The 15,748-nt window shown below is 40.4% G+C and overlaps 2 protein-coding genes across 7 annotated transcripts; one reads left to right on the top strand and one right to left on the bottom strand.

Moving 5' to 3' along the window:
• The first annotated feature begins 93 nt into the window (after positions 1–93).
• LOC105688678 (RNA-binding protein with serine-rich domain 1-B-like) lies at positions 94–1,906 on the top strand. 2 transcript variants are annotated; one of them, XM_012405198.3, is made up of 5 exons: positions 94–396; positions 499–621; positions 717–968; positions 1,059–1,306; positions 1,398–1,906. In XM_012405198.3, coding segments are annotated over exons 1-5 (915 nt in total). In that variant the 5' UTR covers positions 94–394; the 3' UTR covers positions 1,688–1,906. The 2 variants fall into 2 exon arrangements, with proteins under 2 accessions (XP_012260621.1, XP_012260616.1); XM_012405193.3 differs by having other exon boundaries at positions 702–968.
• Positions 1,907–2,239: 333 nt separating this feature from the next.
• Positions 2,240–15,175, bottom strand: LOC105688664 (proline-rich protein 36-like). 5 transcript variants are annotated; one of them, XM_012405176.3, is made up of 16 exons: positions 13,117–15,175; positions 8,956–9,141; positions 8,762–8,875; positions 8,589–8,624; positions 8,478–8,504; positions 8,291–8,351; positions 7,987–8,189; positions 7,530–7,904; positions 7,011–7,249; positions 6,605–6,718; positions 6,265–6,485; positions 5,966–6,186; positions 5,715–5,879; positions 5,295–5,586; positions 5,080–5,224; positions 2,240–4,978 (listed from the first exon to the last, which is right to left on the bottom strand). In XM_012405176.3, the coding sequence occupies exons 1-16, from the start codon at positions 13,489–13,491 to the stop codon at positions 4,015–4,017; spliced, it is 3,738 nt and encodes a 1,245-aa protein (XP_012260599.2). In that variant the 5' UTR covers positions 13,492–15,175; the 3' UTR covers positions 2,240–4,014. The 5 variants fall into 5 exon arrangements, with proteins under 5 accessions (XP_012260599.2, XP_012260608.2, XP_020709640.2 ...); XM_012405185.2 differs by having other exon boundaries at positions 5,295–5,571; XM_020853981.2 differs by having other exon boundaries at positions 6,265–6,482.
• Between the last annotated feature and the right edge of the window lie 573 nt (positions 15,176–15,748).

Genomic DNA, 15,748 nt, shown 5'->3' with positions numbered 1-15,748 from the left:
AGGCGTGGTATCGCTTTGGTAGAGACCGTCCTTGCCGTAAGTCTGGGAAACAGCGCCAGCTCGAGTCTACGAGAGAGATGTGTTTTATTTATCTTCAACGTTCAGGCCACGAATATCTAGTGAGAGTTTGTGTTCAACCGGCTAATGACGCTTTTTGCATTGAAAAATATTCATTCATGTGAGAAAAAATTATAGATAATTAATTAAAAGAGAGAATCAACGCCGAGAGCATAGATTTTCCTCATCTGTTCTCGTTGGCTTCGAGTGAAAAGCTCGAGATACTTGAAGTTTCCATAAGATAGTTTGCTTCTGAGGCATACGGCGGTAACAACGTCCATTTTACAAGGGAGGACATAATTGTCACAATAGTTCACCTGCTCAACCATCGCTCGTCATGTATGCATTTTCGTTTTTCATTTATATTATGATTTCTTGAGGTACAGCTTAAAGTCATATAATTTAACATAATTCACTTGAATGATTTCAAATCTATTTCAGGGCACGTAGTCGCAAGGACAGCGCTGGAAAAAGTGACTCGGAGGCCACTGACAAGGAAAACAAGAAAGAGAGAGTGAAGGAAAAGAAGAAACGCGCTGCTTCATCATCTACAAGTGGTTCTAGGTGTGAATACAGTTTCGAAAAGTCGATTTACATTAGAAAAAACTAAATGCTAAATAATTAGGTATGCGACTGAATTCTAGCTCATCGGACAGCAGTTCAGCATCGTCAAGTTCTTCTAGCGGTAGCAGTTCAAGATCAAGTTCTTCTTCAAGCTCATCATCCAGCAGTTCTGGCAGTTCATCTGGAAGCTCACGGGACAGAGGTCGTAAAAGAAGTCGTAGCAAGAGTGCAGATGCTTCAAGAAAGCATGATAATAAAGAGAAAGAAAGAGAAAAGGACAGGGATAAAGATAAGAAGAAATCTGGTAATGCAGTAGCTGAAAAGCCGAAGCCTAAGGCTCGTTCTAGGTGAGTCCTATTTTTCTGATAAAAACTTTCTTACATACGACTTATTTCTTATCTAATATTGTGTGATGAATTTTGATAATTGGTGTCTAGGTCTCATTCTCCTCGCCGAAAGCGGAGGGAACGTTCCCCGACCCCAAGACCAACAAAAATTCATATTGGCAGACTAACTAGAAATGTTACTAAAGAGCACATTATTGAAATATTTTCTACATATGGAGTCATCAAGATGGTAGATTTCCCTCCAGATAGATTACATCCCCAAAGTGGCAAAGGTTTTGCTTATGTCGAATTTGAAACCGCCGATGAAGCCGAAAATGCTATGAAGCATATGGATGGAGGTAACAAAGTTTTTCATAACTTGCATGCCTAACGGCGTCTTGATATTTTCCAGAGTTAGTTTCACGCTAATCGATCCGTGTATTATCCCAGGTCAGATAGATGGACAGGAAATCACTGCGGCGCCAGTCTTGCTTCCTAAGCCAAGACCGCTTCCGATGCGTAGAATGTCCCCTCCGATGGGCAGACGACCACCGGTAAGATGGGGCGGTGGAGGACGTAACTCTCCACCACGTTACCGCAGACGTTCTCCACCCGTGAATCGACGTAGGAGTCCACTTCTACCACGCCGCCGACCAAGAACTCGCTCTCGAAGTCCACCATCTAATCCTCGTCATCGTCATCGTCGTTATACAAGATCCAGTTCGAGTAGCTCCCGATAATTTCCGATAACTAAACTGTAAAATTGACTAGAATCTGCATAATTTTAATGATTTGTAATTCTTATGAAATGTGGTGTTATCAAATGATTATGGATACTTGAACCGCGGTAAATATTGTAATTTCTCAATGTACCTCACTAGCCAGTTTCGATGGCTAGATTCTCCGTCAATTTTTATAGCTTAATCAATTCAAATAAAGATGCACATATTACATCAAAAGGCTCTGAATCCAACCGTTCAATCTCGTATGCGTTGTAATTCTGCAAAAGAATCCAGCGTTATCTTAATTTTTCATATTCCTGAAAGATTCGAAGGTGTTTGTAACTCTAAATACAAACACAGTTTGCGTGGGGATAGAATGGACATAGGGTACATATTTTTTTCTTTTTTCTTTCTCTAGTGATTATCCTATCCATTTTTCCCCCCTTTGAAGGGTGAAGGCTTTCAGTTGTGTTGTCCTTTGACTTCAAAATACAATGATAAAATTCAAATATTATAAACTTATGACAAGGGAATGAATTGTGGGACTGAAAAACACATAAGAGGCTTTGGTACTTTGATAGAAACTATGATTATTTAGACCCTTTTACAAAGAATCAATTTTTAGAAAAAATCTATTCACACAAAACGTTTCCTATGCTCGCGATATCTACAAAACAGAACCATTGCATCGCATTGCAATTCGCACTGATGAAAAATATCTACAATCTTTAAATAGTATATAATATACAATTTTATAATGGCTTTACAGTTGTGAACAAATAATGGGAACCTTATTCAAATGCAAAATTAAAATGAACAACGTAAAAAAAAACGATGATTTCAATTAATAATCAAAGGGTCCCAAGTAAAATTAGCGTAGCCCATGGCACGGGGAATTGTGTTTTAATAGATTTTCCATTGAATCTCTGATACTGCAACGTTGCCTTGTTGAATCAACAGCATTCTTACTTTTACAAACAATGCACTTTATAAGTTCCAATCCATGAGTCAGAAGACATAAATTACCGTGTTTTTTCGTATCAAAATCTGTAGCACAGATAATAATTTTAAATCTTGATTTTGTGTAGATTAATAAATAGCTAAGCCATATTTTTTTTCTTTTCTTTCTATCAATTTTTTTCAGAATAAAATGTTTCAATTCCGTCGTTACTGTATAATATACATGTGAAAATGAGGATTTAACTCTAATATAATGTTCTCTGCTTTGGAGATCTTATATTTCAAATAATGATAATGACGATAATAATAATATTAATAATAATAATAATAATAATAATAATAATAATAATAATAATAATAATAATAATAATAAATGATAATAATGACCTAATTTTGAAGACATATTTTACTACTTAGTTGTCGCAGCCATGGATTTCATGTCCGAAATATGTCCATGCGCTACTTATAACATATATTTGCAACACCAACGGTGATCCATATACCATTATTATATCACAGGAAAGTACTGACAATGCTTATCAAACCATCAAGGCTTTTCAATTACCATCTCTATTGTGAAAATTCAGAGCAGATACTGTCGTTACCAAAGGTATTTTACATCCACTACCCATTAATAAGAATTTACAAATTAAGTTCTATTGAATAAAAAGAAAAAACTATTGTTCACTTATGCATAGTGTGTACATACATACTTACACACATGTATACATATATACACAGATATATGCATACATGTGCATACATCATATGTATGCACAGGTATCTTTATAGAGAAACTAAAATTATACACCTAGTATTTATGTAACATCGACTAAATTAAGAGACGATTTTTCGACATTATATCCATGGAGTAACAGAGATTCAAATTCACTTATACGTCGCAATAATAAATAAATAATTAAATATATATATATATATATATATTTTTTTTTTGAGTAATGCTACATCTGTTTAAATTCCTATCTTCGAATTACGTAGCGTCATCTCGCATCCTACTATAGTAAATATTACACAAGGTATTTTAACTGTACGCATAATATTGTATTAATAAAGTTATCAGTTATTTATCACTATAGACAGTCAGATCCCCGAAACTGTTGAAACCGAATTAGTAACCCGATGTGTATGTATGACACAATTTCACGAATACCTTGTTAACCTCCTTCTTTTTCTCTTTACACAAGGCTTCATCAATTAATCGTTCTAATTATATCTATAAATATCATATAATTTATGTACAACGTTAAACAATGCGTTTCTAATGTAAAATATCAATAATCCTCTGACATCACTGCAGTTAGTCCAACTCCCCCTAATTTGCACTGTTCTTCTTTTTTAGACCCTTTATTGGGAAACTCAGGGTATCATCGTGACTGAGAAGCGTCTTCTTTTTTATGAATATCGTTATGCATCAGCGATGGTTCCAAAGGTCGTACGGGTACCCCTGGTCCGGGACCTGCTCTATGATGCATATGAAGATTACTCAGAGGTCCAGGGCTGGGTCCTTTGCTTCTCATGGCATTTACCGAGGGAGGCGCATAACCGGCGTAAAGTTTTGCTCGCTCTTCTTCTTCGGCTCGATAAGCAGCTGCGGCCATCAACGGATTATAACGAAGTTGTTGCAGAGGATCGTACCGGTATGGATCCCTGAAGGGGTCTCCAGGCCACGGAGATCCTTGTGTCGCATTCGGAGGAGGAGGGTAGTGTTGCATCGGATGAGAACTCAGTGTGGGCATCATGCTCCGTGACAAAGAATGGGGCATCGTGTGAGAATGCCTTGCAAGATATGAATGTGGATGCGGTGGATGCGCGTGCGAATGCGGGTGCGGGTGATACCTTGGATCAGACAGTGGCCCAGGGCCTTGCGGCGGAGGCCTGGGTAGCATTACAACGTCATCGTCTTTGCTACGTGGTTCTTCTTTGACTCTCACTTCCCCGGTATCGATAGGAGTTGATCCATTCCTAAGTGGAGATCGATCTCGGCCGACATTTACTTGCTGACGATTGTGGTGAAGTAATCGTTCGCGTTCCATCTCCCTTCTTTCCATTTCTCTACGTTCTTTGTCTCTCCTTTCACGTTCCCTTTCGCGTTCAGCAGCTTCTTGTTTTCGCTTTTCCTCTTTTTCACGCTCTCGCCTTTCCCGTTCTCGCTGTTCCTCCCTCTCTCGCTCACGTCTCACTCTCTCACGCTCACGTTCTCTCTCTCGTTCTCGCTCTCTCTCACGTTCTCTTTCTTCCATTTCAGCTCTCCTATCTATCACTGGTGGCTCTGGCTTCAAACTCCACGATACGGTCGTCGGAGGGTAACCAGGATTCGTGCGTTGTAACCTGTTAGAAATAAGATTGAATTGTCTCGGGTTACCATTCAGCATTCACAACCATCACCATATAAAGATGATTGGGGCGGTGGACTTTAAAAAAAAACTCACCCTCGCCATGGATCGTGAACAGCCCCCAAACCTCCTAACGATGACATCTCTCGAGGCGGTGGAGGAAATCCTGACAATCCCGGAAAATTGGGATTCGGTGCACCGAATGTCGTTGGGTATCTTCCAAAAGGTGACATTCCGGAACCTGAATCGAAACCTGGTTAGTCAATCATCCTGATAAATTCAAATAGTTGACACTGATTAAAAAAATTTACCCATATGAGATCCTGGATTCGAGAGAAACGTTACTGGATGTGGTGGTGGAGGCGGTGGGTGGGCTTGAGGTAAATTTGTGGAAAATGGAGGTGCCATAGGGCCACCTATTCCCAGACCATTGCCAGGCCCACCGGGGTACAGGTGACCAGGTGGCCTGAGCAGCTCAGTTTTACCGGTAGAAACACCCCCAGCTTTTGCCTCGGCTTGTTGCTTTTGTTGATGGTGGTAAATTTCCCATGCAATGCGCACGTGCATAGCATTCCATTTTCCTGTCTTCTGCAATTTTAGATTCTAAAATTAACGTAAATATATTGAACTTTTATAAATTCCCAATATTCGATTCTGCTTTCACGCACAAAGAAACTCCAAAGAGATTTGAGCATAAAAATATGAGAAGATATGCGGGAAAATTGTTCTACCTTTGGTGCAAACGAAGTTAGATGATTAGGAGGTACAAATGGCGTCGATGGTGGACCCATTCCAGGATGCATAAGGCCAGCATTGAAGCCAGAATATCCAGAAATATTGAGGTTTCCACGAAAGAACGGAGAGTCCACATCTCCGAGTTTTGGAATGTCCTTAAACTGAGGATTTCATAGTAGGTTAAATTGAGTCGTACATGAAATCAGGAATTACACTATCACTTAGTCTGCAAGAAAAATTTGTTTACAATTGGAGGAGGAAAGAGTGTAGTCGCTGTTGGCGGAGGAAGCATCGGCGTTGTATGTTGATGGACGTGCGTGTGCTGGTGTTGATGATGATGCATTTCGGTACGTAGATACGGCGGGGGACCAATATTTCCCACACCTACGCCGCGTTCTTGAGACGCCAGAAATCTGTTGTCCAACTCCCTCCTCAACATGTCAGTTTGACCTGCAACATGACTCACTCCTATTTGTTGGATTAGTATCGCTTGCTCAAAACTGTAATAAAATAGAAGTTAGAATAAGAATTCTAAATGAAACCTACTTGTTTGGAAGAGCGATTCAGCTGAAAAAGGATTTGGATTTGATGTAGGTGGCGGAAGCGATGGCATCGAAGTATGTGGACTGGAGGTAGAAACCGGTGGTGGTAGTGGAGCAGCGAACATCGGTGGAGGAAAAGAGTGCATTCCGAGGGACACCGGAGGAGGCGTAGGCCGAGGAACTGAAGTTGCTGCAGCCGGTGATAACTGAGCTGTCGTATTGCTGCTGCAACGTATAAAAAACCACAAACGTACTACTAGTAATTTCTATACTAATAACTGTACTATTTTCAAAAAGATTAGTGTCTTTTTCAAGTTGCTTTGATGTACACCAAATTTTTATACCTGATCCATCCTTGAGCCTTTGAGTATGCAGGTAGACTAGAATTGGCTGGGGAGGATGTATTTGGCACACTAACGGGTGTTATACTGCCACGGCTTAGGCTACTCACGTTGCTGCTGTAACGAGTAGTAATTTATATTATCAAACCTCTAAAATAATCGTATAACACATACAACTTCGTCTATATCACAAATGAATAATCTTGACAAGTTTTAATTGAATCCCATGTTAAAATCTCAAAATGCACATACAAGGCACGTGATTCAAACGATTAATGTATTCATTGGCAGAACGTTTCATTAATTTATAGCGTGAAATCTTTGAACAATATGAATAAAGTACGATGCGATCACAAATAAATATGGAATCATACGACCAACTTGTACATATGAACACGGAATGACATACCTATAACTGTCTCGTTCTCGATTAGGACTGTGACCACGTGGAGAATTATTATTACGACCAGCTAAACTGCACGCCATGATGTCTCTATGGACAACAGTGTTAGCTGTCGTCACTGTATTAGTTATCGTAGAAACACATGTTGTCGTTGCAGCACTGAGTGGAGTATTATTGTGATTCATGACACTACTAACAACAGCCTGCCTACTAATATTTGTGCAAGGCGACGCCCTGCTTCCTCTCTACAAATAAAAATTAGCATGAGAATATCAGCTCATCATTGGAATAACGGATGATAATGATGAAGCCGCTTACACTCAAGGGAAGCGAGCGAGAGCAAATGAACATTTACACTTAAAGCTCGTTTCATGTTTATGAAACTGTGAATTCCAACAAATTCGTTTTGGTTTGGACACTAAATGAGTATTTAAATTGAGCACAAACGGGTGTTTGCAAATGCTCGCTCGAGCTTCTCTGTTTGAGTGTACGTGGTTTGCAAATTAGAAAAGAAATCAAAGTTACCACATCTGCTCTTGAAGAAGCTGAATGAGAGGGTGATGGTACAGTAGGGGGAAGATACGGACTATGATTCAGAGCAGTGTAAGGTGTGTAAAGCGGAGGATAAGACGGCTGTGTTTGCGGATACGCTGCCATCGGTAACGGAGGTGGATAGCTAGTTGTCGCAGCCCCATTCGATGGAGCCGCTGGAGTTACTCCCAAACTGGCCACTGCCGGACTAGTAGTGTGGCTAGAGGAAACTATCGGGACGTTAGGTGGATGTAACACTGGTATTGTTGTATGCGGTTGTTGCGGTAAAGAAGGAGGTGGAAGGGCTGGTGATGCAGGCCGTTGTTGCGGAGCTATTGCACGAGGATTCGCTGCTAACGGACTGGTCATCTGAAGAAAACAGAAAATTATAGTCTCAACAACCCTTCTTTGACCTTTCTATTTAAATATTTACAGATAGAAATCTACTTACGGGTGGCTGGGATATGTGAGGAGGTAATGTAGGGCTGGGAGGGCTGGGCACCGTGGGTACTGGTGCAGTGGCAGGCACTGGGGGTGGTATTGGAGCTGGTGCGTCTGTTGCTGGATTTGAAATTTGCCCACCCGTATCTGGAGGTGTTCCTCCTGCACCATTTGCCGGAGGCAGTACATGAGGTGAAGAAGATGGCAACTCAACTAGAAAAATACAGCAAATATTGCGATAGAGTAACTGGTGCTTTTGCTCATTTCAAGTTTCTGTAAGTACCTAAAACAGAGAATGATCGACGATGACTTACATTTACGTGCAAGAGGAGGTGGGGTAGAAGATTCAAAGAGTATAGATTCAGCATCTGATCCCTAAAACAGAAAACACAGATTCAATTTAAGAAATCCAACTCAATAGTCTGCAGTAAGTTGCAAAATTCATTCTTGATTTTACAGAAATTGATGTAATTTTGTGCCTGAATGATAATAGCTACACACCTTGTCGTCTTCTCCTTCACTATCACACTGTAACAAGACCAGACGTAAATAGTTAATAAATTGCAAACGAATATAGTGGGCTGAATGAAGTTTCACGAATTTCATACTCACGATATAGCCTTTTCCCGAACTGCAATGACTGCTAGCCTGTAATCGTAGCCATACTGATTAGAAATCTCAATAATGAATGAATAAATCTGATCCTTGAAGCTTGATTTCTCTTTTTTTCTATTTTCAACCAAACAATGCACATTCATTTTAATGGGATAAAAACAAGAACTTACGTCGCTAAGATGGTCCCTTGAACTGTCGGGGTCTTGGCAATCCCTGGGTATACTAGGTCCATGCAGCTGCTCAGATGCTCTACCGCTATCGTCACTTGTACCTGCATCTAGGCCCTGTAGAATAATGTGGATTTAGATGAGACAACATGATTGATGCGATAGCACCTATAATTGTCACTCATTCAATTACTTACCTGGGTAAGTGTAGATGGTGTCAGAATGGAATTATGGGTATAATGGTTGTGTTTGAAATGATTCTTGATGTGAAGGTCGTTATGTCGGTTATGCTGGCCGGTATCTACTTTAGGTTTTTCATCAGCTATCGATAACAGCGTGTGTAGTTTCTTCACATTATTTTTACCAGCTAGCTTTATTGTGCTCTGAAATCAAACGTCGATCAATGTATTATTGCAAATATGTATGTTTTAATACAAGATCATACAAGGCTGCTGCTTCTCGTGCCTCTCTTAGTGCTCATCAAATCTTCAAGAGTTTCTTAAATATTTTAAAGGATATTAAAACTATTAATTGAAAATTTGTATCACACCAGGTTCAAACAAGCACCAAGAACATAAATTCCTCATCGCTATTCAAGTAGCCTAATAATGTTTACATGATAAATAATTATTTCTTTTACTTCTGAAATAAGAAATAATAACATATCGAATCATCTAACGGGTCATTATCACTTACATCACACCTTGCAATTATTCTGTGAATATATGATGCAATTACTCTTTCGTCATCTGGCAAAGACTGTATTCGATGTTAGCGCTGAAAATTTCACATCCTCAAGGTCCTCGATGACAAAAATTTAAAATTTTTCCATTCATCCAAAAATTGAGTATTCAAAACTGAATTGCCCTGGTTACAGGTGAAGTTTCGCGGTTTCCGAGTACGTGTCATCGACCATGTTAAAGAATACAAACGAAGAGAGAAACGAACGGCCTTCTTACAAGTTACAGGTGACAGCGGGATTCGGTACAAGGTGTGATGACTATGCTGCGGAGTGCGATGAGAGGAATGAGGTAGCTGAAAAAGAACGAAACAGAACGGAACAGAACGGGAATGGCTGGCTAAAGAGAAGAGAAGAGTGGAGAGATTGGTGGTGGAACGAAAGGGGGATGAAGAGGGGAGTTTGAGCGAGTGAGAGATTGAAAGGGGAGGCGCAGAGAGACACTCGAGTGCGAGGGAGAGCCAGAGAGAAATTTTCACAGAGCGAGGGAGAAAGAAAGAAGACATTGACCGAACGGCGGTGCGAGCCGTGGCCCGTGTACAGCGTCGCCGAGCCAGCAGCAAGCAGCCTTCGTTCTTTACGTCGGACTGGCTCTGCCTTCCAGTCTTGGACTTTTCAACGAAGAAGGAAACAAAACTTCTCAACATGCTCCCGTACTCGTAGCCTTGACGAATGTAGTTTAGAAAAAAAAAAGTTGGGATATGATCCAACAGGATTACACCTATCGGAATTGGAAAAATGGAATAAAATACAACACGAAGGAAACAAGAAACGTGCATAGAAGACATTAGAGTTGTGTACTTCGATCGCCATTCGTTGACAAAATCATAGAAAATAAATATTAAATATCGAGTTCATCGAATTAGTGGAATAGATGAAGCTGTACCAGTTAGTTGTCTACTTTATTACTTTTTCTCCCTTGAAATTTTGTTTCAGTTAATATGGCCTAAGTAACCTACTGTAGGAATAAAGCCGCCAAGCGAAGTTAGTCATTAAAATTAAAATATACTAAAATAATAGTAGTCTACATACCGCTATTTTCTTTTCCTACAATTTCGTCTTTTTAGTGCATAATATGTAAATACAGAAATATATATAAACATATATATTTTGTTTCTTCATGTATTCATTTGCGAGTATCGTGATACGAAAGGTGGGTAGAGCGCTCCTTTGTCCAACTGATCGTTAAATTTTATCATTCGTTTTCCTTCGGTTATTTTTACGAAAAATACATTTTGTATTTCAAATAACAGTAACAATAACAGTAATAACAGAGAACTCACTATCGAAGCAGACTCCCTGGCATTTATAAAGTACGATTTTAGGTGGTCCCGTTCGCGCGTGTCTTTCGCCTTACAAGCAGCAGCAGCAGGCAGCGGATCACGACGACGAAATTCTAATTAAGAATCGACCCGTATTCAATCTATACGTTTATTTAATATAGCTAGTATTACGTACGGAGTAAAGGCTTTTTGATAATATTATTATTGGCTTGAATTCGTCGGAGTATTTTTTGCCTTCTGGTGAATTTTTGTGTATTATTAATTCGCAAACAACATACATATTCTAGGTATACATTTTTCTTTCAATATAATGAATTTTATTCAGTCTCGTAGTCGCGGCGATGACGGGTAGATTCCAAAAGCAGTCGGGAAGCGGCGGCAAAGTAACAGCAGCAAACGGCAACGGCAGAGCAGCAGCAGCAGCGATACGTAGGGAAAAACTAACTAAAACGTCGTACAGAGACAAACGAAACGGACGAACAGAGACGAGACTTTGGATCAGACAGCACGAGCAGCCAGACCCGCAGCCAAGTGCGGAGTGCCTCGCTTTTACTACTCGCGAGTTGCGCCTCGCTTGCCTTCCTTCTTTTCCTTGTTGCTTGCTTGCCTGCTAGCTTTACTTGCTGCTTACTTCTGCTGCTGCTGCTGCTGCTGCTTTGCGCCGACTGTTGCGCTGTTGCCATATTTCTACGTGTCACGTACCATACGTACGGACGGACGTTTTGTCAGTAGGTACTCACACAACAGAAATAAAGGTCATTACACAATGGGGAACAACTTGACTTCAAGCTTTAAACTCTACGATTAACTATCGCACACGAGTTCACACGTTATGCAATTTTGTTAATATTTCTAGGGTGAGAGTCGCAGATACTTTTGACTGTTGATTGACAACGTGAAACGGAACTGGAATCCGATCGGATGGACGGTGAATTCTTGAGAGTTGTGATAATTATTCAAGGAGATGAACTGCAAAGTCGTTCGTTCTTCTCTTCGTTTATTTGTCGAAACATAGTAAAGCAGATCAAGGATTGAGCATCTTGCTGATAACTCAATGAAGTCGATGCGTAATGATAAATGTTTAGTTTCATTTTGTTGCTGTTAAAAAATGTGATTTCAATGTTCATTTTGTTCAAAGATACTAGAGGGATAGGAATACCGATCCGTGAATTTAATCGCCAAGTATCTTCGGTCTATCGCTCAGATGGAGGAATTTAAGAGCTAAAAACCGTCTGTGGATGATCACAGAAGAAAAATTTTCAAATAATCAATGAAGATTCCAGGAACCCCGTTTAAATATTTATGCCTTACCGGCAGGATTAATTGTCCGGCTTCTCTTTCTCGATTAATATTATTACTTTTATAACGATATACATCATCGCAAACTCGTCCAGTTATATTCATTCATTCGTGACTTCTCTTTAAATTCAATGCAGAATTATACAAGAGCCTTGCTCTCGTCTCACCAAATTCTCAAAGCTTTTCTCTAATCCTAATCAGGTGAAAACTGCATGTGTAAAGAATCTATGAATCGTCGTTCGAGGATACGATCAGAAATAATTTCACACCGAAAGTCTTGATATCTCAGAAAGCAGTAGCTATAATAACGGGAGAATGGCAGAGTGATTAAATTTTATATTCTTTATTTAAAATTTACTATCGCAGTAGCCGAACGTGTAATGTGATAAGAAAATCTTTAGTGGGTGGAAACAGAACCGTTGTATTCATTAGACGTATGTGTCGCGTTAGAAGGAATTTAATTAGTAAACAATTGAAACATTGTATCGATACGAAATGGTTTATTTACCATGTGCAGAGAACACAAGATAACGGAGTAACTAATACCGATCCAACTATCTAAACAGAAAAACACGATTAAAACACGAATAAAAGAAACAGAGAAACGTCGCAGCGGTGATAAACATATACGGAGTGTTTTACGTCTGAAGAAATCAAAAATTGAGGAATTGAGACCCTTGGTCTGATATGAGAAACTAAAAAGGAGGAAAAACTCTTTCGTATATCCTGCAGGTATACTTATTCCTTCTAGAAACAGATAACTCGCTTGTTTCCCTGTACTTCAAGGGTGAAGGGGATCTCATCTAGCTAGGTTTTGACAAGAAAGCCGAGAAGGTCCTGTAAAATGTATAGGATGCATCGAAATGTGAAAAAAGTAATAGAAACAAAAAAAAAAAAAACATGAAATTGGCTACCAAAATATCCTCCGGCGATGAAAACTGTAGCAGCAGCAGCGCTGATGATCTGAGATCACGTAGAAGATGCTGAAGAAAGAGAGATGGGAATAGGCAGACAATACGAGAAGAGAATTAGCTCACCTCGAGTTCCTCGTAGGTGCGAAAAGCGAGTATGGCAAATCCGTCGACAATGTCCTCTTCGAACGGTGGTTCCTTGTGATTAAGGGATGACTTTTTCCTGGGTCTCGGTGGTCGCGGGTGTTTTTCGCGACCTCTAACCCTACCCCTGCCCCTCGCGAGTCCGTGAGGAGCACCAGGCTCGTCCTCACCGCTGTGACTTTCGTCCCCCGTTGTACGAGGATCGAGGGCATCACCCGCGATAACCAATCCTCCTAATCCTTGCTGTTGCTGCTGTTGCTTAGCGTTAGCAATACTCTCCCTTTGAGCGAGCATCCGTTGCGCTCGCTCCCTGCGCCGATTTCGTTGATTTCTCTGCTTGACTTCGGCGATCTCCATTATTTATATTAAAACAACACTATCTTCGTTCTTCGTCGCACATGCACCGTTTAATACCATCATATGTAAGCCGTATGCACGTACGATACATATATATATGTGTATATACGTTATATACACATGTATTTTTACGCGTACGTCACATTAGGATTCGCATTCGCATTCGCATTCTCATTCTCATTCTCATTCTCATTCTCGCGGTTCGTCGAACCAACACCAAGAGGATACATGGATGATAAAATGGATTGAGAAATGAAAAAAAACCATGGGGTAGAACAGAGACAAGTTGAGAGAGGAAAGAAGAAAAACCGACAGAGATAGATTTTGGAGTGGGATCAAAATGGGTGGGGGTGGCAAAAAGGGAGACAGAAGATTATCGGGGGGGGACAACTAATCTTCCCTTGGTGTTATGCACTCGCGCGCATTGATCCGCACCCGTTTTTAGTCTGCAACAGCCGGCGGCTGCACAACAATTCGTCACTATAATATTGTATGATTTACTTCATTATTTATATTATTATGGGGTTTTTTTTTTATTGCTAAACACCGTTCCAGATGCACCCGAGGAAACACTGATTGTTTGGAATGGCGGATTGAATATACACACACGGTTGCCGCATTGTATCGCATGTAAAATGGCCGCGACTTGCCCGCATATCGCTTATCGTGTCACATTATCCCGATCAACATATCACAGTATCATATTATACCCTTCTATTTAAAAACTAATGGTTTAAAACGCACATCCGACCACTCAATCTTACCACACGATACCCAAGTTTCGCACCACGCATTCTTCTGTCACTAGTCGATATTAAGAGCAAGAACATGGCGTGCAGAAGACGTGCCGAATTGTCGTGGTTTCGATAAACTTCAGATACGCTAGTTACTTCCCCAAATACAGAAAGCACTTTTGCCAACCCAATGAAATCGAATTTGTGACAAAAACTAGTTCGCGCGTAAGGACATCAGGTCGCGCTCTCGTCGAGCGAGATTAATCGAAGCCTACTTCATTACGGTCGCATGGCGGTCAATTTTCAAACGTCAAAATTTCACCGACACGATCGCAGAATTCGCAGCTTGGAATTTTTCATATTTTCACGATATTCGTACGTTTGCGACCAAGTTCGGTGGACATAAATTTGACAACAATATCGAATCGAGTAAGAATAGATTAGATTAAATAAGCCGATTTGAAATTTCTTTGCGAATACTAGAAATCTAGAATATAAGATCCTTTACAATAACTATTCTTGTTCGAATTATAACCAGTTACGAATTAGAAAAAAACTACGTAATATTCAAATTATGTGTCTGTCGCGTGAATTTTTGTTGTAAAAATGACGAGATGCATCGAGGCTATGAATCGCAATGGTGACAAGGTCATAGCTGGAGGGCCATGGTGAAAATATCGTCACACATTCCCGCTGTCTAATGGATCACGGTCGCATAAGGCATCAGCTGTTAGAAGCTCCAAATTTCAAGCTCCGGACTCTCAGGGAAAAAGATTTATTCGCACTCTCCGATCCGCAGATCGATACGAATATCTCGTCATCGGTACGAACAGGACCACTGCTTATTATTATACGCACATCGCCATCCGGACATATTTTACATTTGTTTGTCTTCTTTTTAGTATCTTTGCCTCCCGTGACTTTCGACGATTACGCACGCACGTGTGCGTGTATGTATAAATATGTTACCGATCTTGTCGTATTTAGTCAGACCGGACCGTCTTTGGAGATCTGCGCACTTCTGGGACCATATAGGCATAGCTTGTCTCTCGGCACTTCGATCGCGCGTACGTGGGTCGGTTTGCCCTACCTACGCATACTTTGATTTCAACCGAGAAGAAGAAGGTAGCGAGTCCAACGAGACAAGGATTCATATTTTTTATTAGTTTGTACGACTCCAAAAATTGTTACCTATATGCAGCACGAACAACCAAATTGATGATCTCAATTATTTGACAATAACAGAGTAACTGGATCGATTGAGCAGGCGATTGGAGTATATGCGAATATTGCAAATGTATGTCCATCGTCTGCACATCTTCGAAATCGATTCCATGATATGCTCGCTAGAGTATCAATCGGAGTCGGTGCCTGGGGGCGACGTAGATCCTCAAGTAGTTCAGACCTCAAGGAACATTCCTGACCTCTTGACCCATTTTGTTTCTTCGTCTGCATCAACGCCAGTTTGCATCAACGCGGTAAACTTTTGATGGCTGATTCTGCTGCAATATCCTTGCAGCGCA

This window comes from Athalia rosae, chromosome 1, assembly GCF_917208135.1.
Source record: "Athalia rosae chromosome 1, iyAthRosa1.1, whole genome shotgun sequence".
In the NCBI taxonomy this organism is placed as follows: domain Eukaryota; kingdom Metazoa; phylum Arthropoda; class Insecta; order Hymenoptera; family Athaliidae; genus Athalia; species Athalia rosae.
The sequence above is the reverse complement of the archived record's forward strand: the minus strand, read 5'-3'. Positions and strand labels throughout refer to the sequence as shown.